The 27,160-nt window shown below is 61.6% G+C and overlaps 1 protein-coding gene across 1 annotated transcript; it reads left to right on the forward strand.

The window, feature by feature from the left end:
* MMP28 (matrix metallopeptidase 28) lies at nucleotides 1-27,160 on the forward strand. The gene is made up of 8 exons (XM_054166568.1): nucleotides 1-133; nucleotides 12,828-12,907; nucleotides 14,077-14,240; nucleotides 20,870-21,091; nucleotides 22,140-22,385; nucleotides 23,062-23,211; nucleotides 24,253-24,420; nucleotides 26,756-27,160. Exons 1-8 carry the CDS (start codon nucleotides 32-34, stop codon nucleotides 27,148-27,150), a joined length of 1,527 nt encoding a protein of 508 aa, XP_054022543.1. The 5' UTR covers nucleotides 1-31; the 3' UTR covers nucleotides 27,151-27,160.

The raw sequence follows: 27,160 nt of genomic DNA on the forward strand, positions 1-27,160 counted from the left end.
CGGTGCCGAGCCGAGAGGAGCGGGAGCGGCGATGGGGCCGCGGGCGGGCACGGCGCTGAGGGCAGTCCTGGCGCTGGGGCTGCTGACCGCAGCGCAGCTTGGACCGGTCGGCAGGCAGCGTCGGGACGCGGAGGTAGGACCGGGAACGGCACCGGGAACGGGAACGGAAAGGGAAAGGGAACGGGAGCGGGGAGGGACCGGGAGCCGCCCCCCGCCGGCCTACGACTGCCCCTTGCGGGGGGAGTAAGACCCGGGTGTGCCCGGGTGTGCCCGTGCCAAAGGGGAGGTGTGCCATGGGTGTCCCTGTGCCGTAGCTTTGTGTGTGTGTGTTCCAGAGGTGTGTGCATGCAATGAAGTGTGCGTGTCAGAGCTGTGTGCCCCTGCTAGAGCCGTGTGCCCCTGCTAGAGCTGTGTGCCCCTGACAGAGCTGTGTGCCCCTGCTACAGCTGTGTGCCCCTGCTACAGCTGTGTGCCCCTGATACAGCCGTGTGCCCCTGCTAGAGCTGTGTGCCCCTGACAGAGCTGTGTGCCCCTGCTACAGCTGTGTGCCCCTGACAGAGCTGTGTGCCCCGGACAGAGCTGTGTGCCCCTGACAGAGCTGTGTGCCCCTGCTACAGCTGTGTGCCCCTGACAGAGCTGTGTGCCCCGGACAGAGCTGTGTGCCCCTGACAGAGCTGTGTGCCCCTGCTACAGCTGTGTGCCCCTGACAGAGCTGTGTGCCCTGGACAGAGCTGTGTGCCCCTGCTAGAGCTGTGTGCCCCTGCTACAGCTGTGTGCCCCTGCTAGAGCTGTGTGCCCCTGACAGAGCTGTGTGCCCTGGACAGAGCTGTGTGCCCCTGCTAGAGCTGTGTGCCCCTGCTACAGCTGTGTGCCCCTGCTAGAGCTGTGTGCCCCTGCTAGAGCTGTGTGCCCCTGACAGAGCTGTGTGCCCCTGACAGAGCTGTGTGCCCCTGCTACAGCTGTGTGCCCCTGACAGAGCTGTGTGCCCCTGCTAGAGCTGTGTGCCCCTGCTAGAGCTGTGTGCCCCTGCTACAGCTGTGTGCCCCTGACAGAGCTGTGTGCCCCGGACAGAGCTGTGTGCCCCTGCTACAGCTGTGTGCCCCTGACAGAGCTGTGTGCCCCTGACAGAGCTGTGTGCCCCTGCTACAGCTGTGTGCCCCTGACAGAGCTGTGTGCCCCTGACAGAGCTGTGTGCCCCTGCTACAGCTGTGTGCCCCTGACAGAGCTGTGTGCCCCTGCTACAGCTGTGTGCCCCTGACAGAGCTGTGTGCCCCTCACAGAGCTGTGTGCCCCTGACAGAGCTGTGTGCCCCTGACAGAGCTGTGTGCCCCTACTAGAGCTGTGTGCCCCTCACAGAGCTGTGTGCCCCTGCTAGAGCCATGTGCCCCTGACAGAGCTGTGTGCCCCTGACAGAGCTGTGTGCCCCTGACAGAGCTGTGTGCCCCTGCTACAGCTGTGTGCCCCTCACAGAGCTGTGTGCCCCTGACAGAGCTGTGTGCCCCTCACAGAGCTGTGTGCCCCTGACAGAGCTGTGTGCCCCTCACAGAGCTGTGTGTCCCTGCTAGAGCCGTGTGCCCCTGCTAGAGCTGTGTGCCCCTGACAGAGCTGTGTGCCCCTGCTAGAGCTGTGTGCCCCTGCTAGAGCTGTGTGCTCCTGCTAGAGCCATGTGCCCCTGACAGAGCTGTGTGCCCCTGCTACAGCTGTGTGCCCCTGACAGAGCTGTGTGCCCCTGACAGAGCTGTGTGCCCCTGCTACAGCTGTGTGCCCCTGACAGAGCTGTGTGCCCCTGCTAGAGCTGTGTGCCCCTCACAGAGCTGTGTGCCCCTGCTAGAGCCATGTGCCCCTGACAGAGCTGTGTGCCCCTGACAGAGCTGTGTGCCCCTGCTACAGCTGTGTGCCCCTCACAGAGCTGTGTGCCCCTGACAGAGCTGTGTGCCCCTGCTACAGCTGTGTGCCCCTCACAGAGCTGTGTGCCCCTGACAGAGCTGTGTGCCCCTCACAGAGCTGTGTGCCCCTCACAGAGCTGTGTGTCCCTGCTAGAGCCGTGTGCCCCTGCTAGAGCTGTGTGCCCCTGACAGAGCTGTGTGCCCCTGCTAGAGCTGTGTGCCCCTGCTAGAGCTGTGTGCTCCTGCTAGAGCCATGTGCCCCTGACAGAGCTGTGTGCCCCTCACAGAGCTGTGTGCCCCTGCTAGAGCTGTGTGCCCATGCTGTGGGTGTGCCCATGCCATGTCCCCAAGGTACATTCACTCCCTAGGGGCATGCCCACGAGTGCCTGGTGGTGAGCATGACACAGCTGTGTGCCCACAGATAGCAAGGCTGAGGCCTGTGTGCCACAGAGGTGTGCAGTGTGGCACAGCTCTGCAGCCATGTCTGCTGGTGCCAAGGTGTGTCCCCACAGCCCCCCCTGCAATCCCCCTGCCTTACAGCTCTGACAACAACTCTTGCACCAGGACCCCTCCCCAGCTCCCAGCAGGTCAGGAGAGGACAGCAGCCTTCCCCTGCCCTGCCTCTCACCAGGCTGTGCCCACTGCTGCTCTTTGGATTTCATAGAACCACAGCATGGGCTGGGTTGGAAGAGACCTCAAAGATCATCCAGCTGCAGCCCCCTGCCATGGGCAGGGACACCTCCCACCAGCCCAGGGTGCTCAAGGCTTCATCCAGCCTGGCCTTGAACACCTCCAGGGAGGAGGCAGCCACAGCTTCCCTGGGCAACCTGTGCCAGTGTCTCATTATCCTCATGGGGAAGAATTGCTTCCTAAGGTCCAATCTAAATCCAGCTTCTTCCAGTTTGAAGCCATCACCCTTGGTCCTGTCTCTGTATGACTTTGTAAAATGTGCCCTGGTGGCCAAGGAGGCCAATGGGGTCCTGGGGGGCATGGGGAAGAGTGTGGCCAGCAGGGCAAGGGAGGTTCTCCTTCCCCTCTGCTCTGCTTTAGGGAGGCCACATCTGGAGTGCTGGGTCCAGGTCTGGGCTCCCCAGCTCAAGAGAGACAGAGAACTGCTGGAGAGAGCCCAGGGGAGGCTGCAGAGCTGCTGAGGGGGATGGAACATCTCTGTGAGGAGCAAAGGCTGAGAGCCCTGGGGCTGAGAGCCTGCAGAAGAGCAGCCCCAGAGGGCAGCTGAGCAATGCTCAGCAAGAGCTCAAGGAGCTGTGGGGGGCAAGAGGCTGGGGCCAGACTCTGCTGAGTGGTGCCCAGGGCCAGGCCAAGGGGCAGCAAGGGGCACAGGGTGGAGCCCAGGAGGTTGGATGTGAAGAGGAGGAGAAAGTTGTTTGTTGTGAGGGTGCTGGAGGCCTGGAGCAGGCTGCCCAGAGAGGTTGTGGAGTGTCCTTGTGTGGAGAGCTTCCAACTCCCCCTGGGCATTGTGGTGCTGGGCAAGCTGCTGTGGGTGCCCTGCTGGAGCAGGGCTTGTGCTGGATGAGCTCCAGAGGTCCCTTCCCTGCTGGGATTCTGGGATCTGAGGTGAGCTGCAGAGCAGCTCCAGGAGTGCTGGTGATGAGCCTGCTGGTGTCAGTGTGAGCCCTGGGGCTCCTGGAGCAGTGCAGCTGTGTCCTGTGCTGCTCTTTTGCTTTTGCTGGGGGGGTTGGCCTGGCTGGTCTCCAGAGGTCCCTTCCAACCCCTCCATGCTGGGGTTCTGTGAGCACACCTGGGGTAGGAAGCTTTGCCTAGCTGAACTGAGCAGTGCATTTTCCTTCCAGAGGCCACTGGAACTCTCCCATCAGATCAGCTCTGGGGATTGTGGCTTGCAGAGCACTGCCAGCCTTTGCTCCTGAAGCTTTGCAAGCTGCTTTTCAAGCAGCCAGAGTGAGCCCCAACGAGCTGTGTAAAGACAGATGCAGGAGTCTGAGAACACATCCAGCTGGGCTCTGTCCCTGGCTCGTGCCCTGCTTCTTCCCTGCATTTCCATCAACTGCAGGGCCAAGGGGAGGCAAAAATAAAAGGAGGAGAGTCTGGAAGTTTAAGTTGAAGCATTTGCCTGAGAAATTATCTTATTATCTGCAGGCTCCAGGCAGGAGGAGGTTTGAGGGTAGGCAGCCCACCGCTTGGCAGGCCTGGCTGGGCCATGCTGGGGGCAGGGCTGGGTGTGTGGCAGTGTCCTGTGCTCCCTGATCCCAAGCCTGGAGAAGAGGAAGCTCAGGGGAGACCTTCTTGCTCTCTCCAACTCCCTGAAGGGAGGTTGTAGCCAGGTGGGAGTTGGTCTCTTCTGCCAGGCACCCAGCACCAGAACAAGAGCACACAGTCTCAAGCTGTGCCAGGGGAGGTTCAGGCTGGAGGGGAGGAGAAAGTTCTTCCCAGCAAGAGAGATTGGCCCTTGGGATGTGCTGCCCAGGGAGGTGGTGGAGTCCCCATCCCTGGAGGTGTTCAGGAGGGGCTTGGATGTGGCCCTTGGAGCCATGGGTTAGTTGTCAGGAGGGGTTAGGGATTAGGTCATAGGTAGCACTGGATGATCTCTGAGGTCTTTTCCAACCTCTTCCTGTGCTTCTGGAGGTTGATCATGTTCCTGCCCTGTGTTTTGCTGTGGTGCTGTGCAGGGGTGGTCAGCACAAGAGAAAGGTGACCCTCAGGGCAGGCCAGGCATGTGGTGGGGAGGGGAAAACTCCTCATGGATGACTTGGGGATTCAGCTTGGTGCCTCTGAGTTGGAAAGGTGTCTGTGAGAGATCATGAGGATCATTGCCAGGTCTTGTACTTGGGCTGGGACAACAGGGTTGGTCCAGGCTGGGGATGAAGGGCTGGAGAGCAGCCTGAGGAGGAGGACTTGGGGGTGCTGGGGGTGCAAAGCTGGACAGGAGCTGACACAGAGCACTGCCAGCCCAGCCCCAGCTTGTCCTGGGCTGATCCCCAGCAGTGTGGGCAGCAGGGGCAGAGAGGGGATTCTGCCCCTCTGCTGTGCTCTGCTGAGACCTCCCTGCAGTGCTGGGGCAGCTCTGGTTGATTCTGTGGTTCTAAGCTGTGTGGCACATGGAACCTGTCCCTGTGGTGGCTAAGGGAGCACTGCTGGTGCCAAGGAACAAAGACAATGCATCCCCTGTAGTGGTTTGAGTGAGAAGCCACAGGTCTGCTGTGATGGGGAGAAAAACTGGGTGAAATGTGAGCAAAGTGGGGAGTGGGAGTGGAGAATGAGGCTGAGGGCCTGAGGCACTCACAGGTTGGGTTTATTCTGTACAGTTTTCTCTCCTGTCCTGCCCTTCTCCCTCTCCTGCAGTGGCCTCTGACTTTCCCCCCTCAGCAACCCAAGGGCTCAGCAGAGGCTCTGAGCTGTGTCTGAGCTGAGAAATGCTTCATTGTCTGGATGAGCTCCCTAGGAAGCAGGCAGCCAGTTGGGATGCTGAGTGCAGCCTGGCTGCAGCAAGGGGCTTAGGGTTCCACCAGGCTGTGGTGGGGCTCAGGGGTCAGCTGGCAGCCCTGTGTGCTCCCAGGACACCCAGACTGAAATAAGAGGAAGAAAACCTTCTCCTGGGAAAAGCTTCTGCTCTTCATCCTCAGCAGGGCAGTGCAAGCACCAGCCAAGTTCTCACAACTGCCCTGTGAATGCTCCAGGCTTGGGGCAGAGTGGCTGGAAAGTTGCTTGGGTGAGAGGGATTTGGAGGTGCTGGTTGACAGCAGCTGAAGATGAGCCACAGTGTGGCCAGGCAGCCAAGAAGGCCACCAGCAGCCTGGCCTGGGTCAGGAGGAGCACAGCAGAGACTGTCCCCATGGGCTGGGCACTGGTGAGGCCACACCTGGAGTACTGGGTTCAGTTTTGGGCCCCCACTCCAAGGACATTGGGGTGCTGGGGCATGTCCAGAGAAGGGCAGCAAGGCTGGTGAGGGGTGTTGAGCACAAGTTGAGGGAACTGGGCTTGTTCATCCTGGAGATGTTAGGGAAAACATCTGCTTGGAAGAGACCTCAGAGCTCCTCCAGTCCAACCCTCGACCCAGCACCGAAGGGTCAACACTAAACCATGTCCCTAAGTGCCAGCTCCTCAGCTGCTGGAACACCCCCAGCCATGCTGACTCCACCACTGCCTCAATGACCCTTCAGGTCTTTTCCAACCAGGCAATTCTGTGATGATTCAAGGAGTGAGGGAGGGGAGGAAGAGGAGGAGTGACTCAGGAGCTGTCACCCTGCGAGGCAGTGCCGGGGTCAAAGCTGTGATGAGATCATGGCTCTGAGTCGCTGCTGTGGCAGCAGATCTGAGCACCCTGGGCTGCCCTGGAGAGCCCCACGAGCCCTGGCAGCCTGGGCAGTGCCTCCTGGCCCCAGCCCCAAACACCCCTGGCATGTTCCAGTGGGTTGCAGGGCACCATGCACCACCAGCCCTGCTCCCCATCCCGGAGAGGGTCAAGCCCAGCACCTCATTTCCTCTCAGCCATGAGGGCACAACCAAGCTGCCTGAGCAGAGTGGTTTGGCAGCTGCTCTGTTCTCTGCAGGGGAAGCTGTGGCCAGGCTCAGTGTGCAGCCCAGGTGCTTCAGGTGGTGCTCAGGGAGCTTCGGTGCTGCTGCAGCTGAGGCTGGGTGGAGCAACCCACAGCTACCCACGGTGTGGGGTGCCCCTGGTGGTGCCAGGGCAAAGCTGTGAGCTGGGTTCAAGTGCAGGAGACATTTAGTAATTGCTGATGAGGTGTTAGAATCACAGAACCACAGAACTGTTGACTTGGAGGTCATCAGGTCCAGCTGCTCACCCAGAGCTCACAACCCCACCACACTAAGCCAACCACTGCCATTAACACACAAACAGAGCCACCCACCAGCCCCACAGGCAGGCAGCACCAAGCCCAGAGTGCTCCCTGGTGTCTGCTTCCTTTCACCTGATGCAGTGTTCTTTGTGCCTGCCCCATAGCACCCATCCTGTCTGGGCAGCTGGGCAGGCTGCATGGATGTGCCAAGGTCAGTGGGGTGAGGTTCAACAAGGCCAGGTGCTGGCTCCTGCCCTTGGGTCACAACAACCCCAGGAAGGCTGGGGGCAAACTGCCTGGCAGAGAAGGACCTGGGGGTGTTGATCAACAGTGGCTGAAGATGAGCCAGGGGGTGCCCAGGTGGCCAAGAAGGCCCCCAGCAGCCTGGCCTGGAGCAGCAGTGGTGTGGGCAGCAGGAGCAGGGCAGGGGTTGTCCCCCTTGTGCTGGGCACTGGGGAGGCCACCCCTTGAATGCTGGGTTCAGTTTTGGGCTCCTCACTCCTAAAAGGATATTGAGGAGCTGGAGCAGGTCCAGAGAAGGGCAATGAAGCTGGTGAGTCATCTTGAACACAAATCCTGTGAGGAGCAGCTGCAGGAACTGGGGTTGTTTAGTCTGGAGCAAAGGAGGCTGAGGAGAGACCTCATTGCTCTCTACAGCTCCCTGCAAGGAGGCTGGAGCCAGGTGGGGGTTGGGCTCTGCTCCCAGGTAACAAGAGAGAGGACAAGAGGAAATGGCCTCAGGTTGTGCCAAGGGAGGTTCAAGTTGGATATTAAGGTCAAATTTCTTCACCCAAAGGGTCTTCAGGCACTGGCCCAGGCTGCCCAGGGCAGTGTTGGGGTCCACATCCCTGGAGGGGTTTAAAAGCTGTTTGGATGAGGAGCTCAGGGCCATGGTCTAAGAGCTGGATGCAGAGAGACCTTAGGTTATGGTTGGACTCAATGATCTTAAGGTCTGTTTCCAATCAGGTGATTCTGTGACCTATGACCTATGATCTATGTCTATGATCCATGACCTGTGTCTATGACCTGGCCCCAATTCAGCATCCTGCAGATCTGTGCTACTGAAACCAGGAGTGGGTTTAGTTAGACCTGGCCTGCAGAATTTCTCTGCTCAAGGTTGAGGAGGGGCAAAGGAGCTTAAAAAAGCTGCTGGGCCACAGCATTTCCCCAGCCCCACATCTTGACCTGGAAGTTACCATCTGCCAAGCTGCTAGTTTCCAGCCACAGCAGATTGAGGTGGGAGAGAAGATTCCTTCAGGATGGGATTGGGCACAGCAGGAGAGCAGCACAGCAGCCAGAGGGGCTTGGGTGGTTAATCAGCCTCCAGCATTAAGGTGCAGGACTAGCTGCTGTGTTTGTTGACTTGTCAGCAGGGGGACAACCAAGTGCCTGCTAAAGTCCCTTCTTGGGTGTCTCTGTCGAGATGTTCTTTATCCAGACACTCATACACACACCTGAGCAAAAGAGTCCAGGCCTTTGCTCCTGGAGGCAGGGATGTGGCTTGGGAGAGCCCAGGCAAACAAGCTGTGTTAAATGCCTTGGCATCTCCTGCAGGCAGCTCCCAGGGGACCTGGTGGGCAGGAGGAGCTCCCCTCATCCTGCAGCCAAGCCAAAGCCTGCTCAGGGCTCAGCTCTCCTTGTGTCTGTGCTGCGAGGGGGAACTGAGGCTGGGAAGGCAGAGCTTGGCCTCCCCTGTGTCCATCTCAGTGGGGAAAAGATGCAGGGTGGAGCTGGGGCTGCAGGTCATGGAGGACCCACTTGGGTTGCTGTCAGTTTCTGATGCAAAAGAGAAGGCCTTGGAGGTGCAGCTTGTGGATGGCATCCTCTATACTGGCTGCACAGGAGTCCTGCCCACCATGGGATGGGGTGGGATGGGATGGGATGGGATGGGATGGGATGGGATGGGATGGGATGGGATGGGATGGGATGGGAGAGCACAGAGGGGAAAGGTGGGAATTTTGTCCAGTCAGAGCAGAGGGAGCTGTGGACATTGGGAACCCAGCACAAAGCTTCTCTGATACTTAAGTGGTGGAAAGGAGCCAGGAGCTGAGTGTCTGGAGCGGGCAGGACTGGAGCCTGCTGTCTCTGCACTTTGTTATCCCTGTTTCCAGGGAGGGAGGTCTGATTGTGTTTGCTGTTGGCTCTCTTCCACTTGGGATGCCTGTGGTGGAGGACAAGGTGTTTCCTTGGCTCTAGCTCTCAGCAGAGATGATTTCCAGGTTGTGACCAGCCCCCTGTCAGAGCCCTGAGATGAGAAGGGCCTCTCCACCTCCCTCAAGCTCTCCTCCCCCATCCCTCAAGCAGCCCCCAGGGCTTTCCTGCCCCAGCGCTGGCCCTGGGGCAGGCAGACCTTTCCCCTTCCCCCCGGAGCAGAGCAGGGCATATTTCATGTCAGTGCTCAGCTCTTGGTTTCCTGCTGTTTTTCTTTTCCCATTGTATGCAGCAGAGCATTTCCCCATCTGGGGCAGCAGGGAGGGGGGTTCCCCAGCCCCTGCAGAGGTTTATCAGGCTGGTGCCAGCTTCCAGCCAGCCCTGCCAGAGCCTGGCTGGTCTCTGGGGGTGTGCAGGGCACAGGCAGCGCTGGAGGGGGCTTTGAGCACTGCTTTGGGCACAGGACACCGTGGCACAGGGCTCTTGGGCTCCCCTGCCAGCCTGACATTCTCAGGTCCAGGGGGCTTTGTGTGCTCTGCTGCAAGGGGGAGCTCAGCACATCCCCCTGCTCCAGCTCTGTGTTTCCAGGTCTAGCATCACCTGGAGCCCACAGTATCCGTGTCCAGGACATGTAATAACATTTCTCCTGCATGTTTTGCCGCTGGGAGCTGGTGCCTGTGTGAGACAACTCCGTGCCACGAGCCAGAAACTACAGGGCAGCTGCTGCTCTGCTTGGGCTTGCAGAGCTCAAGGAGATCCAGGCAGGAATTCCAGAGCCAGTAGGAACATCTTGGTGCTGCTCAAGAGCAGCTGCTGTGGTAGCTCCTGCTGCTGACCACCCTGCCTGCTCCAGATGGGGCTGATTTCAAACCTGTGTGAGGTCATGGTGGGGAGAAAGCATTTCCATGCTTCAAGAATGGGATTTTGTTAGGCTTCTGGGAGGGAACAGCTTCGAGTTGCTATGTTTCAGAAGCTGAGTGAAAGCAAAGCTGTGGTAGGAAAGTTTTGGGGACTTTCTGGGTGCTTTGTAGCTGACATTTAGCTGTGGTGATGTAATGGCTGGGGACCGTCACCCCCCCACCACCACTCCACACCCCTCCATACTTGTAGCTGGTGATTTTCTAACCCTGGAGGAGAGCACTATGGAAGCACAACAGCTGATAAAGACAGCCAGATGCCTTCTCCTCTCCTGACTGCCCCTCAGGGCTACCAAACCTCTCTGCCACCCTGTCCCTGGGAGGCTCCCCTGTCCCTTTAACTGCCCTCCCCTGCGTGAGCGTCCCTGTGGTTTGCCCCCTGGTGCCCATGGAAAGGGGCAGTGGTCCCTGTATGGCTCTGGAGATGGAGGACCTCTGAAAGGAGGTTGTAGCCAGGTGGGGGTTGGTCTCTTCTCCCAGGCAAGCAGCACCAGAACAAGAGGACACAGTCTCAAGCTGTGCCAGGGGAAGTTTAGGCTGGCGGTGAGGAGAAAGTTCTTCCCAGAAAGAGGAACTGGCCATTGGGATGTGCTGCCCAGGGAGGTGGTGGAGTCCCCATCCCTGGAGGGGATTGGATGTGGCACTTGGAGCTATGGTTTAGTTGTCAGTTGTTAGGGATTAGGCCATAGGTTGGACTTGCTGATCTCTGAGGTCTTTTCCAACCTTATTGATTCTGTGACTCCATGCCATGTCCAGGCTGTAGGGTCCCTCCCCAGGCAGAGGTGCTGCAGCTTGCCCAGCAGCCCAGCTGATGCTCTCATGCCTGGTTCATGCTGCCTCACTGGGACCTCTGTGTGTGTTTGGGCGGCTCTGGCCGTGCTCGGGCTGCAGCCTGATGCTGCAGGCTCCAGCCCAGGCAGGCAGCTGGGAGCTGTGTTTGCTGGGAAACAGGACTGAAGTGTTTGGCTGGGGCTGGATGCAGAGCGTGTCCCGGCAGGAAGCTGTGCCGGTCCTGTGCTGCACCCAGAGGGGAATCCTCCACGGAGGAAGGGTGAAAAGGAGATCAGCTCCCTGGCTAGAGGAATGAGGCTTGGGAAGAGGTAGGGAGAGCTTCCAAAGGGGTTAGCAAGCAGGCAGAGAGCCCAACCTGCACTTGGAGAGGTGGCAGGACAGAGCATGGCACGTTTGGGGATGAGGTGAAGGACAATGGCAAGAGGAGGGTTTGGCCAGGAGGAAGAGAGGGAGAGATCCTTCTGTACCCTGGGGCTACCATATCCAGAAACCAGTCCCCACCAGGCACCAGCAACTTGCAGCTGGCTCAGCGCTGCCAATGCCCGGGAGGGGCTCAGCGCTGCCAATGCCCGAGAGGGGCTCAGCGCTGCCCGTGCCCGGGAGGGTCACAGCACTGCCCATGCCCGGGAGGGTCACAGCACTGCCCATGCCCGGGAGGGGCTCAGCGCTGCCCATGCCCGGGAGGGGCTCAGCGCTGCCCATGCCCGGGAGGGGCTCAGCACTGCTCATGCCCGGGAGGGGCTCAGCGCTGCCCATGCCCGGGAGGGGCTCAGCGCTGCCCATGCCCGAGAGGGGCTCAGCGCTGCCCATGCCCGGGAGGGTCACAGCGCTGCCCATGCCCGGGAGGGTCACAGTGCTGCCCATGCCCGGGAGGGGCTCAGCGCTGCCCATGCCCGGGAGGGGCTCAGCGCTGCCCATGCCCGAGAGGGGCTCAGCGCTGCCCATGCCCGGGAGGGTCACAGCGCTGCCCATGCCCGGGAGGGGCTCAGCGCTGCCCATGCCCGGGAGGGTCACAGCGCTGCCCATGCCCGGGAGGGGCTCAGCACTGCCCATGCCCGGGAGGGGCTCAGCGCTGCCCATGCCCGGGAGGGGCTCAGCGCTGCCCATGCCCGGGAGGGGCTCAGCGCTGCCCATGCCCGGGAGGGTCACAGCGCTGCCCATGCCCGGGAGGGGCTCAGCGCTGCCCATGCCCGGGAGGGGCTCAGCACTGCCCATGCCCGGGAGGGTCACAGCGCTGCCCATGCCCGGGAGGGTCACAGCGCTGCCCATGCCCGGGAGGGGCTCAGCGCTGCCCATGCCCGGGAGGGATGCTGGGGTGTGTGTGTGGGTAGAAACGAGCACTAAGCTCAGGTTAACACCAACCCCTTCTCCCTGCCCTGGGGTGAGTAGAGGCTTTCAAAGCTAAAGCTCTTCCAGCAGGCAGCAGCCTGGTGCCCCAGGGCAGCCCACGGCATTCCCGGCGCTCAGCCCGGCTCTCCCCCGGGATGTGGGAAGCAAAGCAGCCGCTTTCACTTTTTCTCGCCGATGCCTTTAACCCCGGCTCCGTCGCTCCGCCAGGATGCCGGGTGGCTGTTTGTCTCCCGTCTCCTCTCCCCGGGGCGGGGAAGGAGGGTGTGGAGCATTCCTAGCCCCTGGCTATGGAGCGCTGGGAGAGCCGGGGCCGGGCCGCGCCGCGCCGAGGGAAGCCGTTTATTTTCTTTAACATGCAATTTACGTGTTGGAGCAAGTTCAGAGCCACGATCCTGTCCGTGGACGTGGCCGATAAGAAGAAGAATGGCTTGGCAGAGCAGATTGCCCCCGGAGTGTCTCCACTTTGCAGCGGCACATCCTGCGTGGGGAGGTGGGGGGCGGGGAGGCTGCAGCCTGACCCCATCTCACCCTCCCTGTGTCCCGCAGCGCTTTGGCCTTTGTTTTAATCACTGCCTCCATCCATCCCAGCAGGCTGGAGTGGGTTTGGCAGCCTCTGGCTGTGGGTGACATGGCAGCAGGGCTTTTTGATCTGTTGATAGCAACATTTCCTCCTGCATCTCCACCATGTCGTGGCCAAGCCCCCGAGAGCCACCAAAAAGGATGAGCCCGGGGGAGCTTTGCCCATGTCCCACCACACAAACATAGAGCAGCCAGGCCTGGTACCCACTGTGGCTAGTGCCAGGGAAAGCAGACCTGGGAATTACTGCACAGCCCTGGGTTTGCTGTGCAGTTTCCAACCTCACCTCCTTTCTCTACTCCCCCTCCCCAACCCCTCCCAAGCCAAGAAGTGCAAACTCCTGCCTGTGTTCTGAGCTGCTCTTCTGTGTCTCTCCCTGCAGCTCTTCCTGGAGAAGTATGGATACTTCAGTGAGCTGGGGCCTGGCACACACAGCCCTGCTGAGTTCACCCAGGCCCTGAGGTAGGAGCCTTTGCTTGCAAGCCCCAGCAGCAAGGCAGCAGCTCTGCCTGTGTGGGAGCTGCTGGTGCTCGGGGGGTGGATTTCTGCACCCAGGGGTTCTCTCTTGCGCGGTGCAGCGAGGAAGCACAACTGATCCCTTTGGAAGCTCTGCTCCATACCCAGCTGGCTGCTGGCTGCTGGCAGCCCTGCTCCTCATGTGCTGCTTTATTTGCCTTTTATGGCCCTGTGCTCCCTTTGCAATAATATTTTTGGTGAGGCCAAGGTTGGGGATGGCTGGGAGGTGTCAGGGGGGGGACCAAGCTGCCAGCCTCTGCTTGGAGCCCTCCTAACGAGATCCCTCTGGCTCTGGGAGCATCCCTGGCCTGACCCCATGCAAAGTTAAGTGCAAAGTTAAAGTTAAAACCTGGGAAAGGCATTTTTGAAGCTCCTCTGTGTCCTTTTGCCCTGCTAGGAGCTGGAATGCTGTTCAGATGTGGCTTCAGAGCCAAATCCTTCCTGTCTCATCACCCAGCTGCCTTCCCTGTGGCAGGGTATGGCGCTGGCTGGGTGATGAGAATGGCTCAGGTCAAACTGCTCTGGTGAGACCTCATCCAGTACTGTGTCCAGCTATGGGATCCCCAGTACAAGAGGGACATAGATCTGCTGTGGAGCAGGTCCAGAGGAGGCCACCAAGATGATCTGAGGGCTGGAGCACCTCTCCTGTGAAGACAGGCTGGGAGAATAGGGCTTTTCCAACCTGGAGAAGAGAAGGCTCCAGGGAGACCTTAGAGCAGCATTTCAATATCTGGAGGGGACCTCCAGGCAGGCTGGGCAGGGACTGTTCAGAAGGGGCTGTGGGGATAGGCTGGGGGGCAATGGTTTCAAACTGGAGCAGGGCACAGTTGGGCATCAGGAGGAAGCTCTGCACTGTGAGGGTGGTGAGACACTGGCACAGGTTGCCCAGGGAGGTGGTAGAGGCCCTGTCCCAGGAGACATTCAGGATCTCAGATGTGGCCCTGGGCAGCCTGCTCTAGCTGGAGATGTCCCTGCTGGGTGCAGGGGGGTTGGACAGGATGCCCTTGGAGGGTCCCTGCCAGCCCCATGCAATCTGTGGCTCTGTGAAGCGCTCAGCACAACCGAAGCCCCCCGGGGGAAGCTGTGGGTCGCTGATGTCTCCCTTCCTTTTCCAGGGCTTTCCAGCAGGTCACCCACCTGCCACCCAGCGGGGTCCTGGACGCCCCCACGCTCCACCAGATGGCTCTGCCACGCTGTGGCACAGGCGATGGGGAGAGCCAGGCTGGCCGGGCAGGGCGGGCAGCCTCCGGCCCGCGCCGCCGCCGCACCGCGCAGCACGGTGAGCACCAACCCTGGGGAGCCCAGCGGGGGCTCTGGGGTGCCGCTGGCCCAGCTCCCCCATCCTGGCTCCCGGAGGTGCTGCTGTGGATGGGAAGTGCAGCCCTGCTGGCCCAGTGCCCACCTCTGGGCTGTGCACTGCTTTATTTGTAAGCTTCTTTATTTTCAGTCCTGTGGCTTGAAGCCAGCAGTGAGGAGAGAGATGCAGCTCCCACTGGTGGGGAGCATCAGCTCTCCCGGGGGGGTTACTGCTGTTGAGGGACAAAGGACATCTGCCAGGATGCTACTAGGTCACTGTGGCCCTGGACAGAGCCCTGGTGGCATGACCTGGAGGGCAGGAGCTGGCACACAGGGAGGTTGTCTCCATTTCCTGCTGAGCCTCAACACTTCTGAAGGGAGGTTGTAGCCAGGTGGGGGTTGGTCTCTTCTCCCGGGCAAGCAGCACCAGAACAAGAGGACATAGTCTCAAGCTGTGCCAGGGGAAGTTTAGGCTGCAGGTGAGGAGAAAGTTCTTCCCAGAAAGAGGAAATGGCCCTTGGGATGTGCTGCCCAGGGAGGTGGTGGAGTCCCCATCCCTGGAGGTGTTCAGGAGGGGCTTGGATGTGGCCCTTGGAGCCATGGGTTAGTTGTCAGGAGGTGTCAGGCATTAGGTCATAGGTTGGACTTGATGATCCCTGAGGTCTTTTCCAACCTGGTTGATTCTATGATTCTAATGTGTCTTAGTCATGCAGCAGCAATCACCAAACCTGCTGCTGCTGCTGGCTGCCTTCAGCAACCTGCTCCAGTGGGAGGTGTCCCTGCCCATGGCAGGGCTTGGCACTGGATGACCTAAATTTAAGCTCCCTTCCAACCTAAACCATTCTGTGATTCCAAGCAGCCTCTCTTGCTCCTGTGTGTCCAGGGTTGGGCCTCTTGTCTCTCAGGAGCTGCCTCCTGGGCCTGGGATGAGTGCCTGGATTCCTAGAGAGCAGAAGGGCTGGGGCCAGCTGCTCTTAGGACATGGGAAAAATGAAGGGGAGATTAAGGAAGGGCTCTGTGCTGTGTCAGCCTGTCTGCATCTGGCAGGGCTGGCAATGGATGACCCCAGGGGACGGCTCCAGAATACAGCCCCAGTGTCCCCCTCCTGTCCCTGGCTTCCCTTGCAGAGCCCTGGCATGAATACAGTGCCCTGGCATGAGCACAGTGCCCTGGCAGGCTCCATCCTGGGCAGAGGGTCTGCTGTGCCCAGGGCAGGAGGGTGATCATGGCATCACAGAACTGTGTCACTTGGAAGAGCTCTCTGAGACCATCCAGCCCAACATCAACCCAGCACCACCATGGCCACGAAACCCTGTGCCCTGTGCCATGGGCACACATTTCCAGGGATGGGGACTCCACCACTGCCCTGGGAAGCCTGTGCCAATCCCTGCCCACTGAAGGGCATCCAGCAGGAGATGGGCAAGGAGGTAGCCTGTGCCCTGTGGCTCAGAAGGCTCCTTCTTGGGCACTGTGGTCTGTGGGTGGCAAGAGATGCCCAGCAGCACCAGGCTGGAAAGGGCTCCATGCAGTACCAGTGGTCTGGTGCCAGCAGTTCCCACACAGCAGCTGGAAGCAGCAGGGATGGCAGCAAGGCCATGTTGGTGCCTGCAGTTGGGTGGCACCAGTCAGGAAGGCTCAGCTGGCTGTTAGTCCTCCAGAAAGCAGGAAGCTGCTGCAGCTGAGCCAGCAGAGTGCTTTGCTGTGCACTTACCCAGCCCTCTGCCAGCCAGAGCTGCCCTGGGCAGCCCCCACAGCTGCCACCTGGCCAGCTCCAGTGAGCTCACACCCCAGCACCTGGGCAAATGCCAGCCCTGGAGGAGCTCTGGTTCCAACAGCAGTGGTGGCTGGGGAGGGCAGCATCCCTCCAGCTGCTCCCAGGGCTGCTCCCAGAGCAGTGGAGGTCAGCTCCCTGTGTGGGATGGGGTCTGGGTCATCCACCCCTCCCTGTGCCTGAGAGTTCTGCTGACCAGCAGGTCCTCAGCCACACAGTGCTGGGCAGCTGGCATCCTGGATTTTCCCTTGGGAGCTTCCTGAGCTCTGGCTGCAGTGCCCACCTGTGCTTTTCCTGAGAGCCAGCCACGATTGCCTCACCAGCCCTGCCCTCTGGTGCCATCCATTCCCCTCCAGGGCAGAAGCTCTGGCCAGAGCCTCCTGTCCCTACCTGCAGCTCTCATCCATCCAGGCACAGCACAGACAGGGACCTGATGGAGCAGGGCCAGAGGAGGCCACAGCAGTGCTGGGAGGGTGTGAAGCCAGGCTGAGAGAGTTGGGGTTGTTCAGCCTGGAGAGGAGAAGGCTCCAGGGAGAGCTTCTGATGGCCTTGCAGAGCTTCAAAGGGAGATCAGAGAGCTGGGGACAGACTTTGGGGCAGGGTCTGCTGGGCCAGGCCAAGGGGGGATGGTTTGAAGTGCAAGAGGGAGCTTGAGAGTGGAGAGGAGGAGAAATGTTTGGTGCTGAGGGTGGGGAGAGCCTGGCCCAGGCTGCCCAGAGAGCTGCCCCATGGCTGGCAGCAGTGCAGGGCAGGATGTGTGGGGCTGGGAGCAGCCTGCTGGGGTTGGGGATGCCCCTGGGGGCTGCAGGGGTTGTGCTGGGTGGCCTTGAGAGGTCCATTCCCACCCACCCCAGTCTGTGACTCCAGACATCTGTAGCACTGTGTCTGTGATTCTATGATCTTGGGGCACAGCCACCCCAGGGGGGTTTAGCCTGTGCCACGGGAGGCTGCCCTGGCTGGTGGCAAACACAGCTGTGACCCTCTGGAGCTGGAGGCTTTGGCTGCACCTGGGAGCAGAGGGAGCTGATGCTGCCCCCAGGAGGGGGAACAGCTGCCCCTGAGCCTCCTCTGCCAGGGGCTGCTCAGAAAGAGGGGAGAAGGAAACAGAGATGGGATGGGATGGGATGGGATGGGATGAGGTTGGGATGGGATGGGATGGGATGAGGTTGGGATGGGATGGGATGGGGTGGGATGGGATTGGATGGGATGGGATGAGGTTGGGATGGGATGGGATGGGATGGGATGGGATGGAATGGGATGGGATGAGGTTGGGATGGGATGGGATGGGATGAGGTTGGGATGGGATGGGATGGGATGAGGTTGGGATGGGATGGGATGGGATGGGATGGGATGGGATGGGGTGGGATGGGGTGGGATGGAATGGGATGGGATGAGGTTGGGATGGGATGGGATGGGGTTGGATGGGATGGGATGGGATGGGATGGGATGGGATGGGATGGGATGGGATGGGATGGGATGAGGTTGGGATGGGATGGGATGGGATGGGATGGATAGGATGGGATGAGGCTGGGATGGGTGAGGTTGGGGTGGGATGGGATGGATGGGATTGAATGAGATTGGCATGGCATGGGATGGCATGGCATGGGATATGATGTGATGGGATGGGATGGGATAGGATGGGATAGAATGGGATGGGATGGGATGTCTGCCAACAGCTTGGCTCAGACCTGGAGCAGCCAGCCCCTGCATGCTGCTGGCTCTGTTCCCCCTATTTCCAGCACATCTGCAGCAGGCACATGGCTGCAGGGCTGTCACTGCCCCCACACCTTGGCACCAGCTCTGGCATCTGCATCTCCCCAGAGCAGCCCCAGAGCTTGGATGCCCCTGGCCAGACGTAATCCTGGGGCCCCAAGGTTCCCACAGCTGCCAAGGGGTGCTGGAGGAGGGGGAGGATGGGGAGGAGGAGGGGCTGTGGTGCTGCAACAGCTGCAGGAACACAGAGCTTTGTACTCCTGTGTGGTGAGAGGAGGGTGGGGAGTTTGGGAGGCTCTCGTGGGCTCTTCTTCATTGTCCTCCTTCATTGTCTCCTTCATTGTCACCATCTGCCCTGGTGGCACTGAGTGTCTGGAAGAGCTTTCAGGGCAGCCCTGGGCAGGGAGATCATCAGTGCTGGTAAAGGTCACTTCTAAAATGAATGCTGAGCAGGGCTCTGTCCCCAGCTGGTCTTCCAGGCAGCAGCCTCTGTGGGCAGAAGTGGTCAGGGTAGGGTCCCTCAAGCCAGCAGAAACCCAGCCCTGCCCCTGGGGAGCTCCTGGGCCTCACCTTGGCTCAGTACCTGCTGCATTCAGATCCACAGAGGCACAAAAGGGAAGAGTTCTCCTGTGGAGCCAGCCAAGGCCGGGGCTCAGGGAGGGAAGCCAGGGGAGACAGGGAGAAGACTCTCTGCCCTGGGGAGCTTTGGGTGCTGGGGAGCCCCAGCCCTGCACACAGCCCTCCTGTGGTCCCAGGCTTTGCTGTCCCTGCAGAAAGGTGCAGGGGCACCAAAGGGAGCAGCTGCCAGGACCAGCCAGAGGAGCCAGCCCTTCCCACCCTGCCTTCAGGATGTTGTTTTCAGAGGTGGCTTTGCTTTCCCTGAAAGCCAGTTCTTGGGCTGCATCATCTGCTGCCCATGAAGCTGGCATCCACAACCCCTCTGGGCAGCCTCTGAGCAGGAGACCTGGCCCAGGCTGAGAGCCCTGGGGCTGTTTAGTCTGAAGAAGAGAAGACTGAGAGGGATCTGATCAATGCCTATCAATAGCTGAAGGCTGGGGGTCAGGAGAGAGGGGACAGGGACAGGCTCTGCTCACTGCACCCTGGGACAGGCCAAGGGGCAATGGATGGAAACTGCAGCACAGGAGGTTCCACCTCAACATGAGGAGGAACTTCTTCCCTGTGAGGCTCCCAGAGCCCTGGAGCAGGCTGCCCAGAGAGGTTGTGGAGTCTCCTGCTCTGGAGCCTTTCCAGCCCCATCTGGATGTGTTCCTGTGTGACCTGTGCTGGATTCTCTCTGCTCCTGCTCTGGCAGGGGAGGCTTGGACTGGATGATCTCCAGAGGTCCCTTCCAACCCCTGACATCCTGTGAGCTGTGACCTGCAGGTCAGGGACCCATGCTGGATTTGGCCCTAGGAAGCATGGTCACAGGCTCACAGGATGGTAGGGGTTGGAAGGGACCTCTGGAGAGCATCATGATGAGACAGGGAGGGGATTGAACTGGGTGCCTCAGCTTCTCTCCTTAAACAGGTTTAGGACTTGGTTGCAGCTTCAGCCTTAGGAATCTCTGGGTGAGGGCTGGTGGTGGCACCTTCAGAGGCATTTCATGGGTCAAGTCCAGCTGCTGTTGCAGGGGGGCACACCCTGGCTTGCCCTCCAGGGTCAGCTTGGCAAAGCCACAGCATTTGCCATCACCTGAGAGTCTAGTTGGAGCCTGTGTCTAGTGGAGTCCCTCAGGGGTCAGTACTGGGACCAGAGCTGTTCAATATATTCATCAAGGACCTGGATGAGGGCACAGAGGGCACTGCCAGTCTGCTGAGGGTACCAAACTGAGTCTCCACTGACAGGAGGGTTGTGCTGCCATTCAGCCAGACCTGGGCAGGCTGAGAGCTGGGCAGGGAGAAACTGAATGAGATCCAGGGGCAGTGCCCGGCACGGGAGGGCAGAGGCAGTGCCCGGCGCGGGAGGGCAGGCGCGGTGCCCGGCACGGCAGGGCAGGCGCGGTGCCCGGCGCGGCAGGGCAGGGGCAGTGCCCGGCGCGGCAGGGCAGGGCCAGTGCCCGGCACGGGAGGGCAGAGGCAGTGCCCGGCGCGGCAGGGCAGGGGCAGTGCCTGGCACGGCAGGGCAGGGCCAGTGCCCGGCACGGCAGGGCAGGGCCAGTGCCCGGCACGGGAGGGCAGGGGCAGTGCCCGGCGCGGGAGGGCAGGCGCGGTGCCCGGCGCGGCAGGGCAGGGGCAGTGCCTGGCACGGGAGGGCAGGGGCAGTGCCCGGCACGGCAGGGCAGGCGCGGTGCCCGGCACGGCAGGGCAGGGGCAGTGCCTGGCACGGGAGGGCAGGGGCAGTGCCCGGCACGGCAGGGCAGGGGCAGTGCCCGGCGCGGCAGGGCAGGCGCGGTGCCCGGCACGGCAGGGCAGGGGCAGTGCCTGGCACGGGAGGGCAGGGGCAGTGCCCGGCGCGGCAGGGCAGGCGCGGTGCCCGGCACGGGAGGGCAGGGGCAGTGCCTGGCACGGGAGGGCAGGGGCAGTGCCCGGCGCGGCAGGGCAGGCGCGGTGCCCGGCGCGGCAGGGCAGGGGCAGTGCCTGGCACGGCAGGGCAGGCGCGGTGCCCGGCGCGGCAGGGCAGGCGCGGTGCCCGGCGCGGCAGGGCAGGGGCAGTGCCCGGCGCGGGAGGGCAGGGGCAGTGCCCGGCACGGCAGGGCAGGGGCAGTGCCCGGCGCGGCAGGGCAGGCGCGGTGCCCGGCACGGCAGGGCAGGGGCAGTGCCTGGCACGGGAGGGCAGGGGCAGTGCCCGGCACGGCAGGGCAGGGGCAGTGCCTGGCACGGCAGGGCAGGGGCAGTGCCTGGCACGGGAGGGCAGGGGCAGTGCCCGGCACGGGAGGGCAGGGGCAGTGCCCGGCGCGGGAGGGCAGGGGCAGTGCCTGGCACGGCAGGGCAGGGGCAGTGCCTGGCACGGGAGGGCAGAGGCAGTGCCTGGCACGGGAGGGCAGAGGCAGTGCCTGGCACGGGAGGGCAGGCGCGGTGCCCGGCACGGCAGGGCAGGGGCAGTGCCCGGCACGGCAGGGCAGGGGCAGTGCCTGGCACGGGAGGGCAGGCGCGGTGCCCGGCGCGGCGCTGAGGGTGGCGCTGTCGCAGGGGGCAGGTGGCACAAGAGGCAGCTGAGCTACCGCCTGGTGAACTGGCCGCCGTACCTGCCGCGCCATGAGCTGCGCCTGGCCGTCAGGGCTGCCTTCCAGCTCTGGAGCAACGTCTCGGCCCTGCTCTTCTGGGAGGTGTGGGACGGCCCCGCCGACATCCGCCTCAGCTTCTTCCAGGGGGACCACAACGATGGCCTCAACAACGCCTTCGACGGACCAGGTGCTGGTCGCTCCCCCCTCGTAAGCTTCTCTTTTACACCCTGGGCTCCTTCCTGGGCTGGGGTGATGGAGGTGAGACCCTGCCCCGGCTGCTCCTCCGACGTGGAGCTGCTGGAGCGGGGCCGGAGGAGGGCCACAAAGAGGATCAGAGGGCTGGAGAACCTCCCCTGTGGGGACAGGATAAGTGAGTTGGGGCTGCTCAGCCTGGAGAAGGCTCTGGGGAGACCTTAAAGCAACCTTCCAGTACCTGAAGGGGTCCTACAGGAAGGCTGTGGAGGGACTTTTGACTGCAGTGACAGGATGAAGGACAATGGCTTGCAGCTGGAGGAGGGGAGATTGAGACTGGAGTGGAGGAAGAGACTCTTTAGAGTGGGGGTGGGGAGACACTGGACCAGGGTGCCCAGGGTTGAGGCTCCATCCCTGAACACATCCAAGATCAGGCTTGATGTGGCCCTGGGCAGCCTGCTCTAGCTGGGGATGTCCCTGCTGCCTGCGGGGGGGGTGGGGGTGGCCAAGATGACCTTGGAAGATCCCTTCCAACCCAGTGCAATCTGTGCATCTGTAACCCAGTTTGCTTCCTGATTTTGGGCTCCCCTTTCCAAACTCTGAGCTCTCCCAGTGGGGTGGCTGAGACCCTCAGTACAGGCTCATGCTGACGACCTTTGAGGAGGACGCCCTGACAGCATCCTCCAAACCTGAGCTCCTTCCTCCCAGCTCAGCCTTTCTGTTTGGCTGCCACCAGGCAAGCCCAGATTGTGCTTTCTTGACCCCTTGCCCCTCTTGAGTGGCTTCAGTCCCCGGGCTGAGCCCAGCCACAAACCACAGAGCACCCCACAGAGCAGCTCCTGAGCTCCCACCACGCTCAGGAGAAGGCAGAAGCGGTTTGGGTTGCCCCTGCGGGGGGAAATAGCCGCGGGGAGCTGCTGAGGCTTCCCAAAGAGCTACGGTGGCTGCACGTTTAACCACCACCAGAGCTGCTCTCCCAGCGCTCGGCTTGTGGCTGAGGTCCTCTCCTCCCCCACGGTCCCTGATGGCTCTTGTGTCCCCAGGAGGTGCCCTGGCTCATGCCTTCTTCCCGCGCCGGGGGGAGGCTCACTTCGACAGCGCCGAGCGCTGGTCCCTGCGCAGCGGCAAAGGACGAAACCTCTTCGTGGTGCTGGCCCACGAGGTTGGCCACACCCTGGGGCTCCAGCACTCCCCTGTCAAGAGTGCCCTGATGTCCCCCTACTACAAGAAGCTCAGCAAGGACTTTGTCCTCAGCTGGGATGACATCTTGGCTGTCCAGAACCTGTACGGTGAGCCTGAGCTTCTCTGGGTACTCCTCGGCTCCTCCCGGGCTGTTCCTTGGGGTGGAGAGTGAGGAGCAGGGGGGGTTGGACTTGATGATCTTTGGAGGTCCCTTCCAACCCCTAGCATCCTGTGAGCAGGGATGGGAGCAGGTTCCTTGGGGTGGAGAGTGAGGAGCAGGAGGGGTTGGACTTGATGATCTTTGGAGGTCCCTTCCAACCCCTAGCATCCTGTGAGCAGGGATGGGAGCAGGTTCCTTGGGGTGGAGAGTGAGGAGCAGGGGGGGTTGGACTCAGTGGTCTTCAGAGGTCCCTTCCAGCCCCTAACATCCTGTGAGCAGGGATGGGAGCAGGTTTCTGCAAGGGGAGAAGACTATCTGCCAGGGACATGGTGGGCATGGGCCCCATCTCTTTGTGGATGGGCAAGAAGATGTGGCAGAGCATGTGAGATGGGTACCAAGTCCTCCAGGGCAGGGAAGGCTGGGCCCCTGCTTGCTTGTTTGCTTTTTGGTGGTACCAAAGGGGTCTTTGCCACCACCTCATAGAGGGGGACAGGAGCCAGACAGGGGGACAGGAGTGTCTGGAGCTCTGGGACAGCTCCCTAGCCCTGTGCTCACACAGAGCTCCTGGGACAGCTGTTTCCCTGCCCTGTCTGCCTGACTCACCAATCCTTGTTCCATGCCAGGGAAGCCTTCCAAGGGCTCAGCCATCCAGCTCCCAGGGAAGGTCTTCACTCACTTCCAGGACTGGAGCTCAGGTCCTTATGGTGCAGACCAGCAGCAGAGGAGCCTCAGTGCCTACTACTGCCACTCCTTCTTTGATGCCATAACTGCTGGTGGGTGCTGCTGGGTGCTGCTGAGTGTTGGTGGGGGATGCTGGGGGCTGCTGAGTGCTGCTGGGGGCTGCTGAGTGCTGCTGAGTGCTGCTGGGTGCTGCTGAGGGCTGCTGAGTGCTGCTGAGTTCTGGGGGGTGCTGCTAAGTGCTGGTGGGTGCTGCTGAGTCCTGGTGGGTGCTGGTGGGTGTTGCTGGGTGATGCTGGGTGCTAGTGGGTACAGCCCTCTCCCAGATCATGCCCCCATGCCTCTCACCCCCTGCTGCAGCAGCCTGTGCTGGTAAGCTCCAGCCATGGGTCTGGCAGGTCCACAGCCCCATGAGGCATCACCACCACATTGCTGCTGCAGAGTGGAGCAGCTTGAGGGCACAGCACTGGCTTGTGAGAGGGGAAAGCAGCATGAAACTTGGCCTGTGGCAAGGCTTGTTTGCTGCAGGAGCTCAGGCCTTGAGCAGGAGCTGTGATCAGCTTTTGTCCTCTCCAGGCTGCAGTGGAGGTAATGAATGGGGTTGTTCAGCCTGGAGAGGAGAAGGCTCCAGGGAGACCTTCTGGTGGCCTTTCAGGGCTTCAAGGGGAGATCAGAAAGCTGGGGACAGGCTTCTGAGCAGGGGCAGTTGTGACAGGACAATGGGGAGGAGCTGGTTTGAGCTCAAAGAGGGAGAATCAGAGTGGAGAGAAGGGAGAAATATTTGACCCTGAGGGTGGGGAGAGCCTGGCCCAGGCTGCCCAGAGAGCTGCCCCATGGCTGGCAGCAGTGCAGGGCAGGTTGTGTGGGGCTGGGAGCAGCCTGCTGGGGTTGGGGATGTCCCTGGGGGCTGCAGGGGCCTGGACTGGATGGCCTTGAGAGGTCCCTTCCCACCCAAGCCATTCTCTGAATGCTGGAAGCTGAGGTGGCTGCAGAGGCAGAAGGGGTCCCCCAAAATCAGAGCACCCCTGAAGCCCTGTGGAGCTGTGGTGGGAGGAGAGGGAAGCCAGGGAGCACTGGCTGGGAGGTGGGATGAGGTTTCTCACCCAGGACCCCCTCACCCCTCCTCTGCCCTGCAGATGCAGATCACACCCTCTACATCTTCAAGGGCAGCCACTTCTGGGTGGTGCCAGCGAGTGGCAATGCCAGCGACCCCCAGCCCCTGCAGAGCCGCTGGCCCGGGCTCCCTGCCGGCATCGACGCCAGCGCCTGCTCCCCGCTCAGTGGCAAGTTCTACTTCTTCAAAGGTGGGTGAGACATGGGCAGCTCAGCTTTCCTTGGGTTGCCACCACCCCTGCAGGATGGCAAAGCCTCCAGGACCCCTGGTCTGGATGGGCTGCAGAGCTGGGTGGAGGGGAACTTGAGGATGTTAATAAGGCAGAGTGTGGGGTCCTGGCCCTGGGGAGGAACAACCTCCTGCAGCAGCACAGCTGAGGGGGGACCTGCTGGGAAGCAGCTCCAAGGAGAAGGAGCTGGGAGTGCTGGGGGACAACAAGGTCCCCATGAGGCAGCAATGTGCCCTGGGGGCCAAGAAGGCCAATGAGGTCCTGGGGTGCATGGAGAAGAGTGTGGCCAGCAGGGCAAGGGAGGTTCTCCTCCCACTCTGATCTGCCCTAGGAAGTCCTGAGTCCAGTTCTGGGCTCCCCAGTTTGGGGCTATGAAGATGCTGAGGGGGATGGAACAGCTCTGTGAGGAGGAAAGTCTGAGAGCCCTGGGGCTGAGAGCCTGCAGAAGAGCAGCCCCAGAGGGGAACTGAGCAATGCTCAGCAAGAGCTAAAGGAGCTGTGGGGGGCAAGAGGCTGGGGCCAGACCCTGCTCAGCGGTGCCCAGGGACAGCACAAGGGGCAGCAAGGGGCACAGAGTGGAGCCCAGGAGGTTGGATGTGAAGAGGAGGAGAAAGTTGTTTGTTGTGAGGGTGCTGGAGGCCTGGAGCAGGCTGCCCAGAGAGGTTGTGGAGTGTCCTTGTGTGGAGAGCTTCCAACCCCCCCTGGGCATTGTGGTGCTGGGCATTGTGCTGTGGGTGCCCTGCTGGAGCAGGGGGTCAGCCTGGATGATCTCGAGGTCCCTCCCAGCCCCTCCATGCTGGGATTATCACCCCAGCACCTGCATCCCACCCTGCTTCCTCAGCAGCCCACCCAGGACAGCAGGGCTCACCTGTGCTTGCAAACAGACCCAGAGGCATCAAACCCTTTGGACTCTCTGGTAGGAAGGCCAGAAGGGAGCTGAGATGAGGTCGTGTTCTCATGGCTCACATGGTTCCCTCATGGTTCCCTGTGCAGTGGCTGAGCTCCTCAGGGAGCTGAAATGTCATGGCCAGAGGGGGACAGGAAGGTCAAACCAGGCAGCCAGGCTGCCAGGGTCAGCCCCAACTTAATGGAAACCAGTTGGAGGCTCCTCAGAAAGGGGCTTTGTTCCTGTGCCTGGGTGGGAGCCAGCAGCCCCTCTCCCTCCCCAGCCCTCGGCTGCTCCCTCGCTCCCCGGGGCTGGGTTTGGCTGTGGCTTGTGAGCAGAAAGAGGCTTTTGTCTGCCTGCCTCGTGGGGACAGGGCTCTGCCCAGCCTGGTGGCAGGTCCTGCTGCTGTGGGGCAGGTCCTGCTGCTGTGGTGCTGCTCCAGCCCAGCAGGTCTGTGTCTGGCTGTCTCTCCCACTCACCCTGCAGGAGCAGGAGGGAGGTTTGGAGGGCCAGGCACACGCTGTGCTGGGTGAAAAACTGGCTGATGCTGGGGCCCAAAGAGTGGTGAGCAGTGGAGTTATCTCCAGCTGGTGATGGTCACCGGTGCTGTGTTCCCCAGGGCTCGGGGCTGGGGCCCAGTGTCTGTGGCAATGATCTGGGTGGAGGGATTGAGGCCCCCTCAGTAAGTTTGCAGATGATACCAAGGTGGGAAAAGGACCTGGGGGGTGCTGGTTGACAGCAGCTGAAGATGGAGCAGGGTGATGCAGTGTTCACTGTTCCTGCCCCATAGCTTCCATCCTGTCTGGGCAGGTGGGGAGGCTGGATGGATGAGCCAAGGTCAGTGGGGTGAGGTTCAACAAGGCCAAGGGCTGGCTCCTGGCCTTGGGTCACAACAACCCCAGGAAGGCTCCAGGCTGGGGGCAGAGTGGCTGCAAACTGCCTGGCAGAGAAGGACCTGGGGGTGTTGAACAGCAGCGGCTGAAGATGAGCCAGGGGGTGCCCAGGTGGCCAAGAAGGCCACCAGCAGCCTGGCCTGGATCAGCAGTGGTGTGGCCAGCAGGAGCAGGGCAGGGACTGTGCCCCTGGACTGGGCACTGATGAAGTCACAGCTTGAGTGCTGGGTTCAGGTTTGGGTCCTCACTCCAAGAAGGACATTGAGAGGCTGGAGCAGGTCCAGAGAAGAGCCAAGGAAGCTGGGGAAGGGTCTGGAGAACAGGGCTGGGGAAGGGTCTGGAGAGCAGGGCTGGGGAAGGGTCTGGAGAGCAGGGCTGGGGAGGAGCAGCTGAGGGAGCTGGGGGGGTTCAGCCTGGAGGAGAGGAGGCTCCGTGGCAGAGTCCTCTGTCCCCTGGAGCTGGTCCGGGGGGGGCCCTGGCAGGATGGTCGCTAACTGCTCTGCCCTGCTCTCCCCAGGCGGCCGCTGCTGGAGCTACAGAGGCTCCCGGCTGGAGCCAGGCTTCCCGCAGAAGTGCAGCGCCCGGGGGCTGCCGCGGCACCCCGACACCGTCCTCTACTTCCAGCCGCTGCGGCGCCTGGTCCTCTTCAAAGGCTCCAAGTACTTCGTGGCGAGCGAGGAGACCCTCAGCCTGGAGCCCTACTACCCCCGCAGCCTGCGGGACTGGCAGGGGGTGCCCCCGGGCACCGCGGGGGCTCTCCCCCACCGCGACGGCTTCCTCTACTTCTTCCGGGACGATCAGTACTGGCAGTTCGACCGGGCGAAGCTGCGGGTGCTGGGCACCGGCAAGTGGGCTGCCCAGCTGCCCTGGATGGGCTGCTGGGATGCCAACGCTGGGCAGGTCCTCTTCTGAGCAGAGCCTG

The sequence above is a fragment of the Dryobates pubescens genome, chromosome 13 (assembly GCF_014839835.1).
Source record: "Dryobates pubescens isolate bDryPub1 chromosome 13, bDryPub1.pri, whole genome shotgun sequence".
Taxonomy (NCBI): domain Eukaryota; kingdom Metazoa; phylum Chordata; class Aves; order Piciformes; family Picidae; genus Dryobates; species Dryobates pubescens.

Excerpts from the sequence above, each read along its gene's own strand:
- MMP28 (XM_054166568.1), top strand. The coding sequence starts at position 32 with ATGGGGCCGCGGGCGGGCACGGCGCTGAGGGCAGTCCTGGCGCTGGGG. Across the intron at positions 14,241-20,869 it reads CCGCCGCACCGCGCAGCACG|GGGGCAGGTGGCACAAGAGG; the intron begins GTGAGCACCAAC and ends GCGCTGTCGCAG. Across the intron at positions 21,092-22,139 it reads CAACGCCTTCGACGGACCAG|GAGGTGCCCTGGCTCATGCC; the intron begins GTGCTGGTCGCT and ends TTGTGTCCCCAG.